Raw genomic sequence first — 17,707 nt, 5'->3', positions numbered from 1 at the left:
TTACAATGGGGAAAAAGCATAGACACAAACAGTCTGGCAGGGGAAGCCTTGTGTTTATTAAGCACTGTTGGCGTGTATCTTAAGGACAGACTTGAAAGTTATTCTGAATTTTTTGCCGCGGGGTTTATTCCTTGATTACATCCATTTAATTAGTAATTGTAGGGTCTGATATGTAATTAGTAAGGTTTGAGAGATTTCAATAGAAAGCACCCTGACGGAGTTGCTGCCGCTGAATGCGTAGGAAGCGAGACTTTGCAGCATTTGTGTTCAGTGAGCTGGCAGGGTTTGTGTTATTATCAAGGCTGCTGTTTGCTCACAAACCGCCGCTGAATTACAGTAATTAAGCCAAGCGCTGCTGCTGATAGGCCCAGTTACGCATCTTTACTGCCTACTGCTTTGTTTTCCTTTGCTTTCTACTGGCACTGTATAATTGCTACTGCTTACAAATCTACTCTGATTTGTGCACTCATTCTTTGTCATTTGTATTTATTATAAAACTGCATTTGATTAAATGTTTGTATTTACATGGATTCCAATAGAATTAGTGTATTTTTATTAATATGAGTTTCTACTTTACAATATGGGTATGGCTGCTGCGCAGAAGGCCCCTGTGCCAGACAGTCTATATGTGTGAGCGATAGCTGCCGGCATTCAGGAGAACAATGGACTTAATCCAGTAGGTGCCAGTCAGGCTGCAGGGGGTTAGGGGTAATTCACTTGTTCTGCTAGGAACAGGCTGCTCTTCTTCATTTAAAGTCATTTGATGTTTTATTCCAGACTTTGTACTGACTGTTTTTTGTTTGTTTGTTTGTTTTTTCCAGGGCTGCCAAACCATTCCAGTTACCCAGAAGGTAAGTACGTCTGTTTCGCACCTTAAACACAGCTGTGTAGTTGATGTGGGTACACAACATGGGCATGATCCCTGCCCTGTAAATCACCCTTCTGTTACTCTCCATCTCTGGATTCTTATTTTTGGCATTTCTTAGGGTACTCACGGGGTCTGTAATGCAGCCGTTTACAAATCGCTGCATGCACGACAAAATATCCCACCAGAAACCCTCTCTATGTTAAGTGGCTGTGAATGTTCTTAGATAAAGACACTTTAGTCACCTGAATCCAAACTACTTCTTCCTGGGAAGTAAAGGGCAAGAGATAAATCCCAGACTCTGACATTTCTATACATTTTCTCTGACTGGCACACACAAAAGGATCTTACCCCAAAAGCATCTTTCTTGTAAGCAGCTTTCTGTCCTTCGGCAGGATCAGGCTGGCCATGGATATATGGGTAGAGTCCGTGTTGGACTGGATACCAGGAAAACTCCCGGTGGGCCCAGGTCTCAGTGGGCCCTCCTGCTCCTGACCATTTGACCGACTTCATGGTCATTCCAGAAATAGATGGAAGGATAGATGCTAGCATGTAAATAAAAGTGACTAGGAGAACAAAGAGGTTGAGTGAGGAAAAGGGGGGGGAAAGTTTGGAGAGTGGGTCTATAGTGTAAGGATTTCTGTTGGGCCCCTGGGGTCCGACACTGGGGAGAGTAGATGGTTACTCACCCAGCCTGTAACATCACGGCACTCTTTCATGAACCATTCTGATTACAGCCACATACACCAATAACAACAGTTCATTACAGGAATCCAAGTTGTCGATGTAATAAAATCTAAATATTGCAACATAGTAACATAGCCAGCTCCGAGCAGAGACAGATAAGGGAGGCTTTATATGTTTGTAGCATAGCCCCGGCTTCTGCACGCTACTATGTTGCAATATTTTTAATTTGTTTCAATAAAGTAGTGTAATATTTTATTACATTGTTACTTTTTTTTCATAAGAGGAGATTGGCATGTTCTTAATGTGACCGAATACCCTTCTTGTCTTATTAGCTTGTTGCATGGTCCTGTTGTACCTGGTACTTTGTAGAGTTAAGGTGGCCATATACCATAAGATCCATCAATATTTCCACCTAAAGTGGATGAATTGGTTGAATTCAATCATTTGCCCCTTGGGCCAAATGATCAAAATACAACAATGGGAACAGGGAGTTACTGGTGCAAGGACCATAGGAATGAGCCAATGTGGGAAAATCAAACCTACCCAATTGACAATTTTAGGCCAGGTAGGCCCGTTGGGGTTCCCCATACACGGGCAGATAAGCTGCATAAACTCATTCTGAAGGACTCAAATCGGCAGCTGAATCTGCCCATGTATGGTCCCCTTTAATCCATCCTGGTCATTAGTTTTATGGCTTTTATTCCATGTTCAATCAGTGTTAGAATCCTATCTGTTGGAATCTTGTGATTCCGTTGCTACATAGCTCTGATACACATTTCCTTCCCCTTGTTAATACAAGCCTTTACTGGTCAGGGCATCCTGGAATTTCAGCAGCCCACAGCAAAGCTTTACAAACAAATGTTTTGGTTTTGGCTAGCTTTCAGATATTTCAGATAACTCCTTTGTTTTGATTGTTTTATATTCCCCGAAGCCTACATTTCCATGGCAGTAATGGCAAAGGCTCCTTCAAAGTGACTTAGTCTTTGGCATTCCTTTTCACCTTGTCATGCTGAAGGGCTGAACAGATGGAGGTTATAATGAATGTGCCTTGCAGCTGCGATTCCTGTCAGTCTGTCCACTTAATCCCGTACGGAGGGACGGACGGTGTACTCCCTCTGAGCCCGCCCACCAAAACCCTGGAGAGAGCATATTTTCAATAAATAGAAATATGTTTATGTGTGTGTGTGTCTATACAGTCTATAAAGAGGAATAGCTTCTTTTGTGTTTTGTCAAAAGTATAATCCAGCTATTGCAGTTGCTCACCCAAAATATAGAAAAATATAGAACTTGCATGTATGTGTATACCATTACATTATTGTAAAGCCTTGAAGTGATATTGTATTAATCTCTATGTATTTCTGCAGCTGCTATACACTTGGGGGCCCATTCATTAAACCATGATTAAGTTTTTTTGAGAAAAATTTGTATTTTTTTTCTAACTTATAGAACTTTTTGTAATTTCCACGATAATTTTGTTAAAATTCCACAACTTTTTTGTGGTTTTCTGTTAACGTCCACGAAAAAGTCATATTTTTTACAAAGACTAGAACCATGTCGGAATCCATTCAAGCTTTGGTATCGTGACTTTTCTTGGGCCAGGTTGGATCTGTACAGTGCCATTGAGTCCTATGGAAGGATTCCAAAATCATACTTTTACGGTTTCAAAGCCAGAAAGGTTTTTGCGACGTTTACGAACGTTCGCATCCAAAAATTTTGTGACTTTAGGATCACAACCACAATATTTTTGTACGACCGATAAAAGAATTTTCATGACATTTTCAAACATCAGAAATTATCGTGGTTACTCTGAATTTTTTGCATATCGTGATTTTAACCACAAAAAAATTATGGTTTAATGAATGGGCCCCTTGATGTTGAGCACAGTACAGCTCAAGGGATCACCCAAATAAAAAAAAATGTTTAAAAATGCTGTTTCTTCCCTAAAATAAATTGGGCCACTATTTGAAATATGCTCAAAGATTGTCTGCCATTGCAGGAATGTTTCTTCGCACCGCATCTAAACTGTTTAGGATACGGTAATATAATATAGGGCCGTACAGTTCCCATGGAAGGTGTTCCCTCCTGCCCCCTTGCTGCTTGGGATATTTAATATATGTTTATATTCATGCAGCTCCCCACCTGGCAGGCTCATTATGTGGTACATTTGTCCCCACCTGCTGTTATGGGAAGCCAGTTGTACTACATGGTCTCAGTTGCACAATGCTGCCTACAGGGATGCCTCTTTAATTACCACCACCACCCCCATAAAGGGCTTTTTGCTGCAATAAGTATATAGGGGTTTTTTTTTATTGTTTTTAGTTAACAAGTAGAAAAAATACATTTACTATATGGCACACATAATGAGTGGGATTAATACAAGGACTATACAAAAGCTCACATGAAGGGAAAAGGCCTCTCATATATTATATATATTATATATCCACCCAAAATACACATTTGCACATATTCAGGCTAAACAACTGCCTGTCTCTGGGGGTGACAGGTGATTCCCAATTCTTATGAATGACACGGGGGGTATTGAGAGCTATGTGTACAATAAATATTTACTATTAAGCATATCCTTGGAACAGAAGAAAAGTGCATTTTACAGCCATATTTCTGTGATTTTATTTTGAGCTATGGGGGTTCCTGACCAAAGGTTGGAGTGTTAAAAGGTTCTTGAACCCAAAAAAGACTATCTCTAAGCTAGAGGCATCCACCAAGTCCCTTGATCCCCCTAGGGGGCAATTGGTCACACTTTGTGCAACTTCCCCCAGCGTTAAATGCCACTGGAATGTCGCTCAGTGGGACATTTCTTATTTGGGTAATTCTTTGTCCTTGTTTGTATATGTATACATGGCACTGAGCTGACCCTGGGATCGGCACACTGTTCACCTTAAAATGTAACTGTTATCATGGTGTAGACAGTTTGCAGTTGGTCTTAATTTTTTATTCTTTGCGGTTTTCTTGGAATGTATACTATTAACCGGTTGGTAGGGGTTAATTACCCCTGGGAAATTAGAAAGTTGCTTAGAATAGGCCCATTGGTAAAAAAAATAGTAGTCTTCTGCTGAGAGCACCACCTTCATTTATGTTATTATTTTCAGTGATGCCCAGCACTGAATGTAAGTGCGCACATACACAGTATAGGAATCAGCAAAGAATGTTTGTACTACTTATGCCCCTGCCCAGCGAAGCCCACAGGGTCACTGAGACAGGCAGCTTAAGTGGTGGTGGCACTTTCTGCAGAATACACCCCAGGCACTGGCCTGGGATATCAGCTTTGCTATTTGAATTACATATACGGTAATAGATAATGGTTTGTGTTCCTTTGTAAAGGTGGCCATACACGCGCCGATTGCAGCTGCTGAAATCGGTCCCTTAGACCAATTCGGCAGCTTATCGGCCTGTGTAGGGGCAGCAACGACGGGCCTGCCCGACCGATACCAGGTCTGAAATCGGTCCGATATCGATCGGGCTGGTTAAAAAATTTAGTCAGATCGGGGACCGCATCAGCTCGTTGACACGGTCCCCGAACTGACTGCACCCATTGCCGTCGTTATAATTCGATCGTTTGGCCCCAGGGCCAATAATCTCTCCTTTTGAACACTGTGCTTCAGGACCTAAGTAGTAGTAAGTGTAAATGAGTGAGAAGCACAGATCATTTGAATTCATAACCTTGAGGGCTATGTAGAAAGGCCTAAATTCTGCCACTGGTTTCCACTATAGAAATGTAGGGAACATACTTTGCTTCTAATGGGTTTGCTATTTGGGGGGGGGTCTGTTTTTAATACTCTTTAATGGCTGTATAGAGTGTTGCAGCAGAAGACATAGTGTTTGCTTGGCCTTACTGTGTGACTGAAATAAGGAGAATGTAGGCTTATTAGAACTACTTTTTTAAAAACTGTTATTTTACAAATATTCTTTTCTTCTTTAGCTACGCTGCTTTGATAGCTGACTGGCCTGTTGTGGTTCTGGGCATGTGTACTGTAATTATAGTGGTTTGTGCCCTGGTTGGCATCCTGGTGCCTGATCTTCCAGACTTCTCCGATCCACTTCTGGTGAGTGCATTTCTCTTTATTTAACATGTACACTATGCCAGCCTGTTTGTTTTGCCTTTTTAAAAATGTTATTTTATATACTAAATATAGTGCAAAAATGACAATATATTGCATATTATTGTTTTACTAAACTGTGACTGAGAATACCCAACTGAGCAAAACTTCATAGATAAAGCACAGTAGTTAATAAAACCTGAATACAAGTTAATTTCCAGGTGGCAAGAATGCATATTTTTTAATCAAATCAAAATGAAAGGTGGCTTCTCTCGTTCCCTAAACCATGCCTGTTGTACAGCTTTTGTTCTTGAATTACCTTTGAAAAACTTGAGTACCTGATCCACCAAAATAGCCTTGGATCAGCACTAGAACCACCTCGGTACAAATGTGCTAAAATGTGTAAAAGATTCAGAAATGCAACTTTTTTCACCTCTAGTCGTTGCTCCAGCACCATGGGTTGGCATTTGTGCCCACAATGGGCTCTATAGTCAGTCCTTTCATTTTACCCTCAGCTGTTACATAGAATGTCTGGGTGTTTTAGGAAGAGAACCCACTTTTATCCTGCACTCACTCTAATGGCATTTATGTAAAATGACAAGTACATTTTTCTGGGATAGGAGGGCCTCTTTACACCAGAAGGGAAAAAAAACTTTTAAAAACAATATAAATCTGTTAATTAAATTCCCCTTTGTGAACTTTACTAATAACCTTCAAGTTTTTCTTGTGCTAAGTGTGCATGTGTATACAGAGGCAATGGAAGTATAGCCACAGGCTTAGTCATTAAAGCTTATGTTGAAATGAAACATCCTCCCTAAATAGACTTCAGCGTAGTGTCTCAGGTCTAATAGGCGTATGAGATAATATCGCTGACTGGCATCCGTAGCCCGGGGCGTGTAATACACAGAGAAATCTGTATCCAGCCTGGAGCCGTCAGTTGTCATCCACCTGTTAGGAAGCAGTCACCCTTGACCTGTACAATGTGACCTTTCTTTGTAGTGAGGGTCTGTGTCTTCCCTCGCTATTTGGCCTTCTTTTGTTACAGCGATGCCTGGACAGGACACAAGGATTGATTACATTCTTTCATTTTCAATTCAAGGGTTTTGAGCCCAGAGGGACGGCGATCGGACAAAGACTGGTGACATGGAATAACATGGTGAAAAACACTGGCTACAAAGCAACACTGGCCAACTATCCATTTAAATATGCAGACGAGCAGGCAAAAAAGTAAGTCTTTTAGAGTGTTTTTATGTCCTCTGTAACTTCTCTAAATGTCATTAAGTCTTAAATAAGATCATTTTATATCCCAGATGCTTTGAGACTTTGTCCTTGTTCAACTGGGTTTTCTAACCTGCCTGATAGATTTTTGTTTTTTGGAGAGATATAGATTGGCTGGAGTGTTCGTGAAACTGTCAACTCAATGTGCAGGGCCAGGCCAACATAATTTATGTGCCAATGTATGGCCAGCTTTAAGGTCCCCATACACGGGGACTGATTCGGCAGCTTATCGGCCCATGTAGGGGCAGAAACGAGGGGCCTGCCTGACCGATATCTGGCCTGAAATTAGCCAGATATAGATCGGCCAGGTTAGAAAATTCAGTCGGATCGGGGACCGCATCGGCTCGTTGATGCGGTCCGCGAACTGACTGCCCCATTGCCGTCAATATAGCCTACATGCTCCCCGATATCGCCCAACCCATAGGTGGGGATATCGGGTGAAGATCCGCTCGCTTGGCGATCTCGCCATCTTAACGTGTATGGGGACCTTTAGGCTAATGGTCCCCATAGCTTTTCTCCACCATTTCCTTTGGTACAGAAGTGCCCAATTCTCCTACTCCATTTTGCCATGTCTCCTTTTATTGAAATTGAAATCTTATTTCCATTCATGTCAAAGTACATTTTTTTATTGTGCAGAAACTCGGCTATAAGCTATTATGCATAGTGCTATGTTTCTGTAGAGATAAGCTGGCCATACCCACAGAGCATGCTGCCAGTTAAAGAATTGGGGAAGATGTGTAACTTTTTATGTTAGAAATAATGTGTTTTATGTCTGTCTTAGCCATCAAGATGACAGGTGGTCAGAAGATCATTATGAGCGAGAGAAGAGACAAGCAGACTGGAACTTTCACAAGGACAGTTTCTTCTGTGCTGTCCCAAGTGAGTGAGCAGATGTTGGGGTCATGCTTTGGTTGAGGGAATTACCGGAGGGCAAGCCTTCCTTTGTGAAGTCTACTTAATATAATGCCTTAATTAGAGTGCCAGCAATTGCTCATGTGTCCCCTGGTCTCTGAACATTATATCCCCAACACAGAATAATTTGTTTAACCTAGTCATTGTCTTTTTTGGGCCTGTTTAACAGATTTGTGTTAAAATAAGAACTCTGGATCTAACAGATTTATATGCGGCATGGTTAATTTGGATTCCTTCACCTTCTGTGAATCAGTTTGTGCCTTTTTTTTTCCAATTCACAGATGACCATTATTCTCGAGTAGTATTTACATCTGTGGAAGGAGAGAATCTGTGGAACTTGCGATCAATCAAGTCGATGTGCAGTATAGATAATTCAAGGGTAAGTAAGCTGCTTATAAGCATAAGCAAAGTGTAAAGCTCACCATACACAGCCAGTATTGTCTGCTTACTAGGCCAGATTTTGATTGGGCTGACTTGGAGAAAAAAGTTGGGAATGCAATTCTCTCCTGATAGACCTGCACAGACACCTGGTGTGAGATTTGTCCCACTACCAGGGCAACCAAATCAGGCACAGAACCTAGCATTTAGCTAGCAACCCATGTAATCAGACACTTAAGCTGTGGACTGGATTAGCCTGTAGCACTCTATGAGTAGGGAAGAATTAGCCTTTACTCAAACTGGAGTCTGGACAAGCTTACATAGTAAAGGCGGAAATACAAAATACGAAATACAAACATTTTCTCATTTGGAGAGGTCATAAAACAAGCAAATAATTCCCCTGATATACCCATATTGGGTGGGCGATATTGTACCAATGAGATCATTTGGACCTTGGGCCAAGCAATCACAATACAGTAAAGGGGATACGAGAAATTGGAGCAATAAGCCAATACAGTCCTAAATCTGACAGAAAAATCTAGCCTGCCAGATTGACATCAGGTCGATTTTTCTTGGGGAGGCCTGTCGGAGGGCCCCATTACTTTTGGAAAATTAAATTTTTAGGGCGGGGTGCAGAATTGATAAAAGTGCAAAATAAGAGAACGAATTGTGGCTTTCCATATCCTGGTGTTACTGGCTGTGTGCAAGGAGATTTTCCACGTATTTGGGGGGTTTTATCTGGGTACTCAGGTTTACTCCCACACTCCAAAAACATACAGGTAGGTTATCTGGCCCCTGATGAAACTTCCCCTACCTTATAATGTACTGGGGCTGGTAATGATGTAAATAATAAGAAACAAGCACGGTTTCTTGCTAGAAATAACGCTTGTGGGCACTGACCGTGGACACTCTGGCCCTTAGCCACTTTGTACGAAGGCCCAGGATGACATTATTGGGGCGAGTCAGTCCATCCAAGAGGGTGTGAGGGTGGATGAAGCCTTGTGTATGGGTGTGTACAAATAGTTTAGTCCTGAGGGAGCATATTAGCAGCAGTTTTATAAGAATGGTAATTGTGACATGCAGACTAATGAAATTCAGATGTCAAATGAGCACTAGTTTTACATTTTAATCGCTATAGGCCGCACAGGCAATTAAACTTGAAATACAAACTGTGCAGGCCTTTCTGTTACGGTTCACATCAAGCAATAAAACGTGTCTCATTAAAGAGAGCTGTTGAATTACAGTCTGTTTATACGAGGCATAATAGGAGTAAAGAAAAAGCAGCAGACCAAGGCGCACCGTTTCTCTTTCCTCTTTTAGATCTTTAGGGTAATTGAAATATGCTCGGGACTCTCCACTTGAGATGAAAATCAGTTGGCGGAACACTTTGCCTGTTATTAAGCATTGTTAATACCGCTTATTCTACATTTCCTAAATTAGTTATTTGTGCTGCATCTGTTTGTTCCATATTTAATGAATCACAGCTTTTATTATTACAGGGAATGTAATAACATTTGCTACAATAATATTTTTATTAGGGCAGAGTGAGTCTAATGTTTTAAACCTTAAGTCCAGTTGCAGCTAATCTGTAACAGAACTAATATTTCCACTTGATCCGAACTGAGCTGCAGGAATCCATATTGGTGACAAAACAATCCTTTTGGGTTCATTTAATGTTTAAATTATTTTTAGCACATTAAATGTATGGAGATTCAACATATAGAAAGGTCCCTTATCCAGTAAACCCCAGGTCCCAACCATTCCGGCTAAGGGCTGTGGTGGCTGTGCTCTTGGGTTTTGTTCCTGCCAGGCACTGTGTTTGCCTTTTTTCTGGTCTCTCCAGCATTTATTTTGGAAGACTTTCTCTTAGTTGGCAAGTTCTACATATAAAAAGCTTTATTGATTGGGTCATTAAGCCAGTACATGTATAGGATTTATTATCCAGAATGCTTGGGACCTGGAGTTCTCCAGATGAGAGATCTTTCAATAATTTGGACTTAACTTACCTATCAAGCAAAAGTCAATGCAGAGAAGCTTTGCAGGGACAAACTCTACTGACCCCCAATGAATTCAAAAACTTTAGGTAAATCCCACTGCCCCCCAATGAACTGACTGACTTATTAGCTTGTTAATTATTCATTTTAACTATTAATATGAACTGCTGTTATATTGGGATCTATTTACTGAATTATATGAGTGTCCTACATGAACATTCCAGTGGGGAATTACTAGTTATTGGGCCCCAAAGCAAAATCATTGGACCCCTAAACTTATGCAATTAATGTAATGCAAAAGCTTCCATATCAAGCAGTGACAGCACAGGGGCAAGGAGGAGTGTGGGTTTTGAACTTAGGGCAAACTCCACTAACCCCCCAATGAACTGACTGTTAATTATTGCATTCATTAATGGAACTGTTTATCATAAAGGAACACAAAGGCGTGGACAACTGTGTTCATGGGGGCCCCCCCATATAACTAGCTTGTATGGGGCCCTAAAGTTTCTGATGGTGGCCCTGTGGATCACCAGACCATCTGCTTAAAATCAATTAAACATTAAAAAAAACAATGGGATTGTTTTGCCACCAATATGGAGCTCAGTTGGGATAAAGGAGAAGCTGATGTTTTATTATTACAGAGAAAAAATTTACAAATTAGAATGATTTTCTTGTGGGAGATGGCCTTTCCGTAATGCATAGCTTCTGGATTACCAGTTTCAGTGTAGGACAATGAAGCATTTGCCCACAAATTTCAACCCAGTTGTTTTCAGGCTGGAGAATGTAGAAGAGCAGGTTGGCATTCCTCCTAAATCTTTTCCGACTGAGTTTAACCCTGTGTGAGGGGGTTCAGCCCCACAGTATGAGCCCTACTGCCCCAGTGCATGTGTGACAGTCGCAGTAGCAACATCCCAACCCTCTCCCAGCCTTTCCCATGTGTGTAAATACTTTCCTCTCGCACTCAACCCTACTCAATTCATTCAGTATATTTAACCACCCCACCTCCTTTCCATTCCCCGTAGTATATTTAAAACTCCCTTTTCTCATATTCTATCCCTACACGCATACACTGCACACTATGTCTAGGTTTGCCTGTAAAAAGACAGATCTTCATCTTCACTCCAGATCTGGCAATCTGTTTTCTCTCCAAACCGCATATTTGTCTGCATTTTGTGTTTTTTCAAAAAAGGATTAATTGGCCAAGGAAATTCACTTATCCCACACAGCGCTTTATTGCTATCTCATACACTGTGGTAATGGGATCAAGTAGGAATGTTTGTGAGTGGGTGCTGTTAACTCTTTAAGGGCCACCGCTGTTTGAGTAGCTTCTTGTCTTCCGCTTTCCATAACTAATTGCACAGCTGATCTCCTGATCAGTGAATGATTAAAAATCCCATTCTTAAGGCCCCCATACACATGAAGATTCGCTCACTTGGTGAGGTCGCCAAGCGAGCGGATCTTCTCCTGTTATCCCCATCTAAGCGTGGGAGATATCGGGGAACGTGTAGACTAATTTGATCGTTTGGCCCTGGGGCCAAACCATCGAATTATAATGATGGGTATTGGCAAAGTCGGTTCAGGGACCGCATCAACAAGCCGATACGGTCCCCGATCCGACAAGATTTTTTAACCTGCCCAATCGATATCTGCTAGATATCAGTCAGGCATGCCCGTCTGTAGTGCCCATACACGGGCTGATTAGCTGCCGAGTCAGTCTAAGGGGCCAATATCAGCAGCTAGAATTGGCCTGTGTATGGGCACCTTTAGACATTAATGGCAGTGGGTCAGTAGTAGGAAATTATGGCTGCTTCCCAGTGGTCGTTTGAATTGAATCAGTAGGAAAGGAAAAGATAGGTATTCCCAACCCCCCAGTCATTGTATTCACTTACCTGATACCCCGGGCCGCACCTCTTAGCAGAAAACTGCCCCGACCCCACAGTTCTTCGTATTGAGCACCTCAGAGCGATTCTTTTGTTCTTCAAATTCCTGCTGCCGACGTGTAGTAGAGGGAAAAAGTTAGCTTTTTTGTTATAGTTCAGCTTTTCACTCTACTGTAGGGAGCAGATTATGTATACAGTATTTAATAATTCAGTAACTTTATTGCAGATATGCTCAGTTAAATCTTCAGTCATCAGTCATCAAGGAATATATACCATTCAGAAGCAATTAATCACTTTAACTATAGGTAAATAAAGTGATTGGATAGGGAAATGGATAGATCATTCTTTCGTCTGGGTTGAAGCAAGCAAAATCACATTCATACTTGTTACCTCTGCCTCGTTGAAGAAAAGACTTCTAGTTTCCAAACTAAGCAAGCAGTGCATATTCTCTCGATAACCAGTTAGCTGCAGAGGTGGAACATGTTCTAGACTGGAGGCTAGATGTGGATGTCCAACCTTGTTATTATGGCCCAAACTATCCAAGAACTCAATGGATCATTTTGTATGGGAAAATTGTATAGGCTGCGGCCCATGAACTTAGGGTTGTGAAAGAAAACTGAGCCACAACATTGATTGACATAGTGGGACACCAGTGACTATACCAGTAGCACCATATGTTAACAGTGACTTAGGTTGAAATGTTTAAACCTCTTTTTTTTTTTTTTCTTCAATCTCTTACAGATTAGATCCCACCCCCAGTTTGCAGACTTGTGCCAGCGTACCTCTGCGGACTCCTGTTGCCCAAGCTGGACGTTGGGGAACTATATTGCCATCTTAAATAACAGGTCATCTTGTCAGAAGATTGTAGAACGAGATGTCTCCCACACACTCAAGCTGATTCGCACATGTGCCAAATACTATCATAATGGGACATTGGGGCCAGACTGCTGGGATATGGCGGCCAAGAGGAAGGACCAGCTGAAGTGTACAAATGTGCCTCGCAAATGTACAAAGTACAACGCAGTTTACCAGATTCTTCACTACTTAGTAGATAAAGATTTTTTAAGCCCAAAGACTGCTGAGTATGTAATGCCAGCTTTAAAGCATAGTATGCTTTTCTCCCCAACAGAAAAGGGGGAATCCATGATGAGAATTTATCTGGACAATTTTGAGAACTGGAACTGCTCCGACGGTGTCACTACGGTGACCGGGATTGAGTTTGGGATCAAACATAGTTTGTTTCAAGACTATCTATTAATGGATACCGTGTATCCAGCAATTGCCATTGTAATCGTTCTGTTGGTGATGTGCGTATACACCAGGTCAATGTTCATTACGCTGATGACCATGTTTGCCATAATTAGTTCACTAATTGTATCTTATTTTCTGTATCGAGTAGTATTTAACTTTGAGTTTTTCCCCTTCATGAACCTCACTGCACTAATAATTCTTGTTGGAATTGGAGCGGACGATGCGTTCGTCTTATGTGACGTCTGGAACTACACCAAGTTCGACAAACCCCACGCAGAAACGTCGGAAACCGTTTCCACCACTCTGCAACATGCTGCTTTGTCCATGTTTGTCACCAGCTTTACCACCGCCGCTGCCTTTTATGCAAACTACATCAGCAACATCACAGCCATCCGGTGCTTTGGTGTCTATGCTGGCACAGCCATATTGGTCAATTATGTTTTAATGGTAACCTGGCTCCCCGCAGTGGTTGTTTTACACGAGCGTTATCTCCTCAACATATTCAGTTGTTTCAAAAAGCCACAACAGCGGCAGTATAATAAGAAGAGCTGCTGGAATGTACTGTGGGAGAAGGCACAGAGTCTCCTTTTTACATTCTCCGAAGCTTCACGAATATTCTTTGAAAAGGTCTTGCCATGCATAGTTATAAAATTTCGATATATTTGGGTGTTCTGGTTCCTTGCTATAACTGTCGGTGGGGCATACATTGTATGTGTTAATCCAAAGATGAAATTGCCTTCCTTGGAGCTTTCCGAATTCCAGGTGTTTAGGGCCTCTCATCCCTTCGAGCGCTACGATTCAGAGTACAAGAAAATATTTATGTTTGAACGAGTCCATCATGGAGAGGAGCTCCATATGCCTATAACCATTGTGTGGGGCGTTTCTCCAGAAGATAATGGGGATCCCCTCAATCCCAAAAGCAAAGGCAAGCTTAAGTTAGATAGTAGCTTTAATATTGCAAGTCCAGCATCTCAACAGTGGATTTTGCGTTTTTGCCAAAAGTTAAAGAACCAAACCTTTTTCTACCAAACCGACGAACAAGACTTTACCAGCTGTTTCATTGAGACCTTTAAACAGTGGATGGAAAATCAAGATTGCGATGAACCGTCTCTGTACCCGTGTTGCAGCCAGTCCAGCTTTCCGTATAAGCAGGAAGTCTTTGAGCTTTGCATTAAGAGAGCAATCATGGAGCTTGAGAGAAGCACTGGCTATCATTTGGACAGCAAGACGCCCGGCCCACGATTTGACATCAACGATACAATCAGAGCCGTGGTGCTGGAATTTCCAAGTACCTACCTTTTTACCCTAGCTTATGAAAAAATGCACCAGTTTTACAAGGAAGTAAATGCATGGATTGCAAATGAACTTCAGTCTGCTCCTGAAGGCCTAAGCAACGGATGGTTTGTAAGTAACCTAGAATTTTATGACTTGCAAGACAGCCTCTCTGACGGAACACTCATCGCTATGGGATTGTCTGTGGCTGTTGCTTTTAGTGTAATGCTGCTGACAACATGGAATATCATTCTAAGTGTCTATGCTATTGTGTCAATAGCTGGCACCATATTTGTTACTGTAGGTTCTCTTGTCCTTCTGGGATGGGAGCTAAATGTGCTGGAATCTGTCACAATATCCGTTGCCGTGGGCCTGTCTGTGGATTTTGCAGTACATTACGGCGTGGCATATCGCCTGGCTCCCGATCCAGACAGAGAAGGAAAAGTAGTCTTCTCTCTGAGTCGTATGGGTTCTGCTATCGCAATGGCTGCTCTGACCACCTTTGTTGCTGGAGCCATGATGATGCCCTCCACTGTCCTGGCTTACACCCAGCTAGGTACTTTCATGATGCTAATCATGTGCGTCAGCTGGGCTTTTGCAACTTTCTTTTTCCAGTGTATGTGCCGGTGCCTCGGGCCCCAAGGAACCTGCGGTCAAATACCATTGCCAAAAAAATTACAGTTCAAAGCCTTTTCTCAAGCATTATCATCCCGCACTGCAGAAAGGGGCCAAAACAAGCTCAATCACAGTAACAAATATCAGCTAGACACTAGAGGTACAAAAACAGATGTGGAACACGAACATTATGAATTGGAGCCTTTAGCAACACATAATTGTAGCACATCGTGAGACTTTTTTTTTTTATATAAATAAAGAGACTTCTCAGAGTTATATATTGATATATTATTAAATGCACCTGCACCTCCAAGTTCACTGTACCGCTCCATGGAATGAACGTTTCTTCTACTCAAAGGTATCCCTCAAAGAGTCAGCATGCCAGTTTATCTCTCAGATCAAAAATCCTCCAGGTCTGTACCATCCAGAAAGTCAATCAAAATATTGCCTGGTGTAATATTCCATCTTCAGCCAGTAAGGTCCAACTCAAGACAGAGCTTCCACTCACTCAGCTGCACAAAACCTATACCCCACATCTACATTCTGCTTTTGCTTCATTTGCCAAAGTGTTGTTACTCATGTTTTTCTGTAATTATTTCTAAAGAATGTGTTCTTCAACAGAAGCAGAAACAGCCTAAGGGTGAAGACACACAGAGCTACTAGTAGCAGCTACTTGTCACGGCTACTAAAACCGACAATGCTGATCATTTACTGATAATTGTCTCTATTCTCAGAATTGTCTGGGGTTTAGTAGCCGGGACAAGTAGCTGCTACTAAGTAGCTCTGTGTATCTTCACCCTAACAGTTGCAGTGTTTGTAGAGGAAACAGATAGCACTTCATTCCTTACAGATCAGATGTTTCATTATATCCCGGTGGTGCACAAACTACAGCCTTCTAGCTGATCCGTAAACAAGACATCTGCTGCTGACCAGAGAGACAAGGGTGTTATAGTTTAACAACAGCTGGAGGGCTGTAGTGGGAGCATCTTTACCTTATGTGAATGTTTAGGAACCAAAATAACCAGAACTTGACATTTAAAATCAACTTGGAAAAGCTGCCCAATAGCAGCGCCACAAGACACGACTGTTGTAATGGTTAAGTGCAACTCTTTTGATTGTCCTATGCCAAACATTGAAGCCAACGTGCCTGCTGTATTGAGAGGTTTAGAACTATCAAATAAAAGTTTATGTCAATAAAACTATAAATAAATGTATATTTGGTGATGAGCTTTCTTGCACTGAGTAAAAAAAATTCAGACGTCTTTTCATTTGTGCTTTTTCAGTTTGAATCTTTTTATAATTATTAGACATATGTGGTTTTTTATGGAAATGTGTTTAGTTGTGCTTTATACAAACTCTAAAACCACAAAAATCCAAATGTTGATCTCGGTTATGGTATGTGCATCCATGCAAAGAAATGGACTCTGACCTGCAACTGGACAAGGAGAATATTGGATGGGTTAAATCATGGAAAAGTAATAGAAAAACTGTAAGTGAAGGGACAGGGATAGCAAAATGTAGGAGTAGCACAGGAAGCAACCAATACAGGGCACAGCAGGGAGGGGGAAAAGGAAAGACTATAAAAGACTAATGTTCTAAAGAAAGAGCTGTGAGATAAAAGGCAATGGGCAGAATGCAGCCAATGGAATAGGAAAGGAGAATCAGAGAAAGATAAAGCAACAGGAAAGATAAGAAAAGTTCACGGGAAGAAGCTAGAAGTGTAAGAATGGACACAAGCTAAACAAAATAAATTTTAAATAAATTATATGAAGTTGAAAGTCGCTCTATACTAGAAATAAGAAAGGGCATAATATAAGCATCTTAGGTAGGAGCCCCGTCAGTCTCGGACATAATTCAGGCGTAGAACAGGCCTGTCGGCCCCGTGGTATGGGGGCAGCTATGCCCAATGTAAAGTTGATACCTCACCCACACACAGTGCCCTCCAGTGGCCAAAGTATTAGAATGCTGGCAAGCAGCACAACCGTTCTCATGGGGAGACTACCCTAGCTTTATTGCTAGCTAAACCTGTCCATTTGTACTCAAATCTCCATGCCACGTCCCTTTAACAAAAATGATTTCTTATCTTAATATTAGTCCTTCTTTGGGTTATGTTTTGTTATATTTCAACAAAGTGAAGATCTATTGCATAAAAATAACAATGTACCTACGTAATCATTTGACAATATAACCTGCCTGGTCTGTATGAGGGATTTTCTGCAGCAATGAGAGTCATTGTTTAGTGCAGAAACAGGCCGTGCTACTCTTATTGCCAGCACTGTCCTTAAGCTCAGCCACTGCCAGAATTCCATCCATCAATCTATGGCTGAGTTGCACTTACTGGAACCCGGAGCCCAGTTTTTCCTGTACTATCAGGGAAACTAATGCCAGAAAGGGTTTTATTTTGCAAGTTCTGCACGACTATTGATCCATGCACACCTCAAAATTTGGAAGTTTTAAGAGCTCATTAATTTGATATACAATCTGCTCTCCAGCAGGGATCAATCACCCCGTCGGCACAAC

The 17,707-nt window shown here is 41.6% G+C and overlaps 1 protein-coding gene across 4 annotated transcripts in view; it reads left to right on the top strand.

Moving 5' to 3' along the window:
* The window catches only part of disp1 (dispatched RND transporter family member 1), a 74,687-nt gene extending 58,241 nt beyond the window's left edge, over positions 1 to 16,446 (top strand). For all 4 annotated transcript variants that reach the window (XM_031903075.1, XM_004914797.4, XM_002940697.5 and 1 more), the window contains 6 exons: positions 822 to 851; positions 5,490 to 5,613; positions 6,707 to 6,834; positions 7,667 to 7,764; positions 8,079 to 8,176; positions 12,791 to 16,446. In XM_031903075.1, coding sequence (XP_031758935.1) covers positions 822 to 851; positions 5,490 to 5,613; positions 6,707 to 6,834; positions 7,667 to 7,764; positions 8,079 to 8,176; positions 12,791 to 15,421 — 3,109 coding nt within the window. In that variant the 3' untranslated portion in view covers positions 15,422 to 16,446. The remainder of the gene's footprint in view (positions 1 to 821; positions 852 to 5,489; positions 5,614 to 6,706; positions 6,835 to 7,666; positions 7,765 to 8,078; positions 8,177 to 12,790) is intronic.
* The last annotated feature ends 1,261 nt before the right edge of the window (positions 16,447 to 17,707 follow it).

Source organism: Xenopus tropicalis, chromosome 5 (genome assembly GCF_000004195.4).
Source record: "Xenopus tropicalis strain Nigerian chromosome 5, UCB_Xtro_10.0, whole genome shotgun sequence".
Lineage (NCBI taxonomy): Eukaryota > Metazoa > Chordata > Amphibia > Anura > Pipidae > Xenopus > Xenopus tropicalis.
Note: the sequence above shows the minus strand (reverse complement) of the source record. Positions and strands in the feature narration are given on the sequence as shown.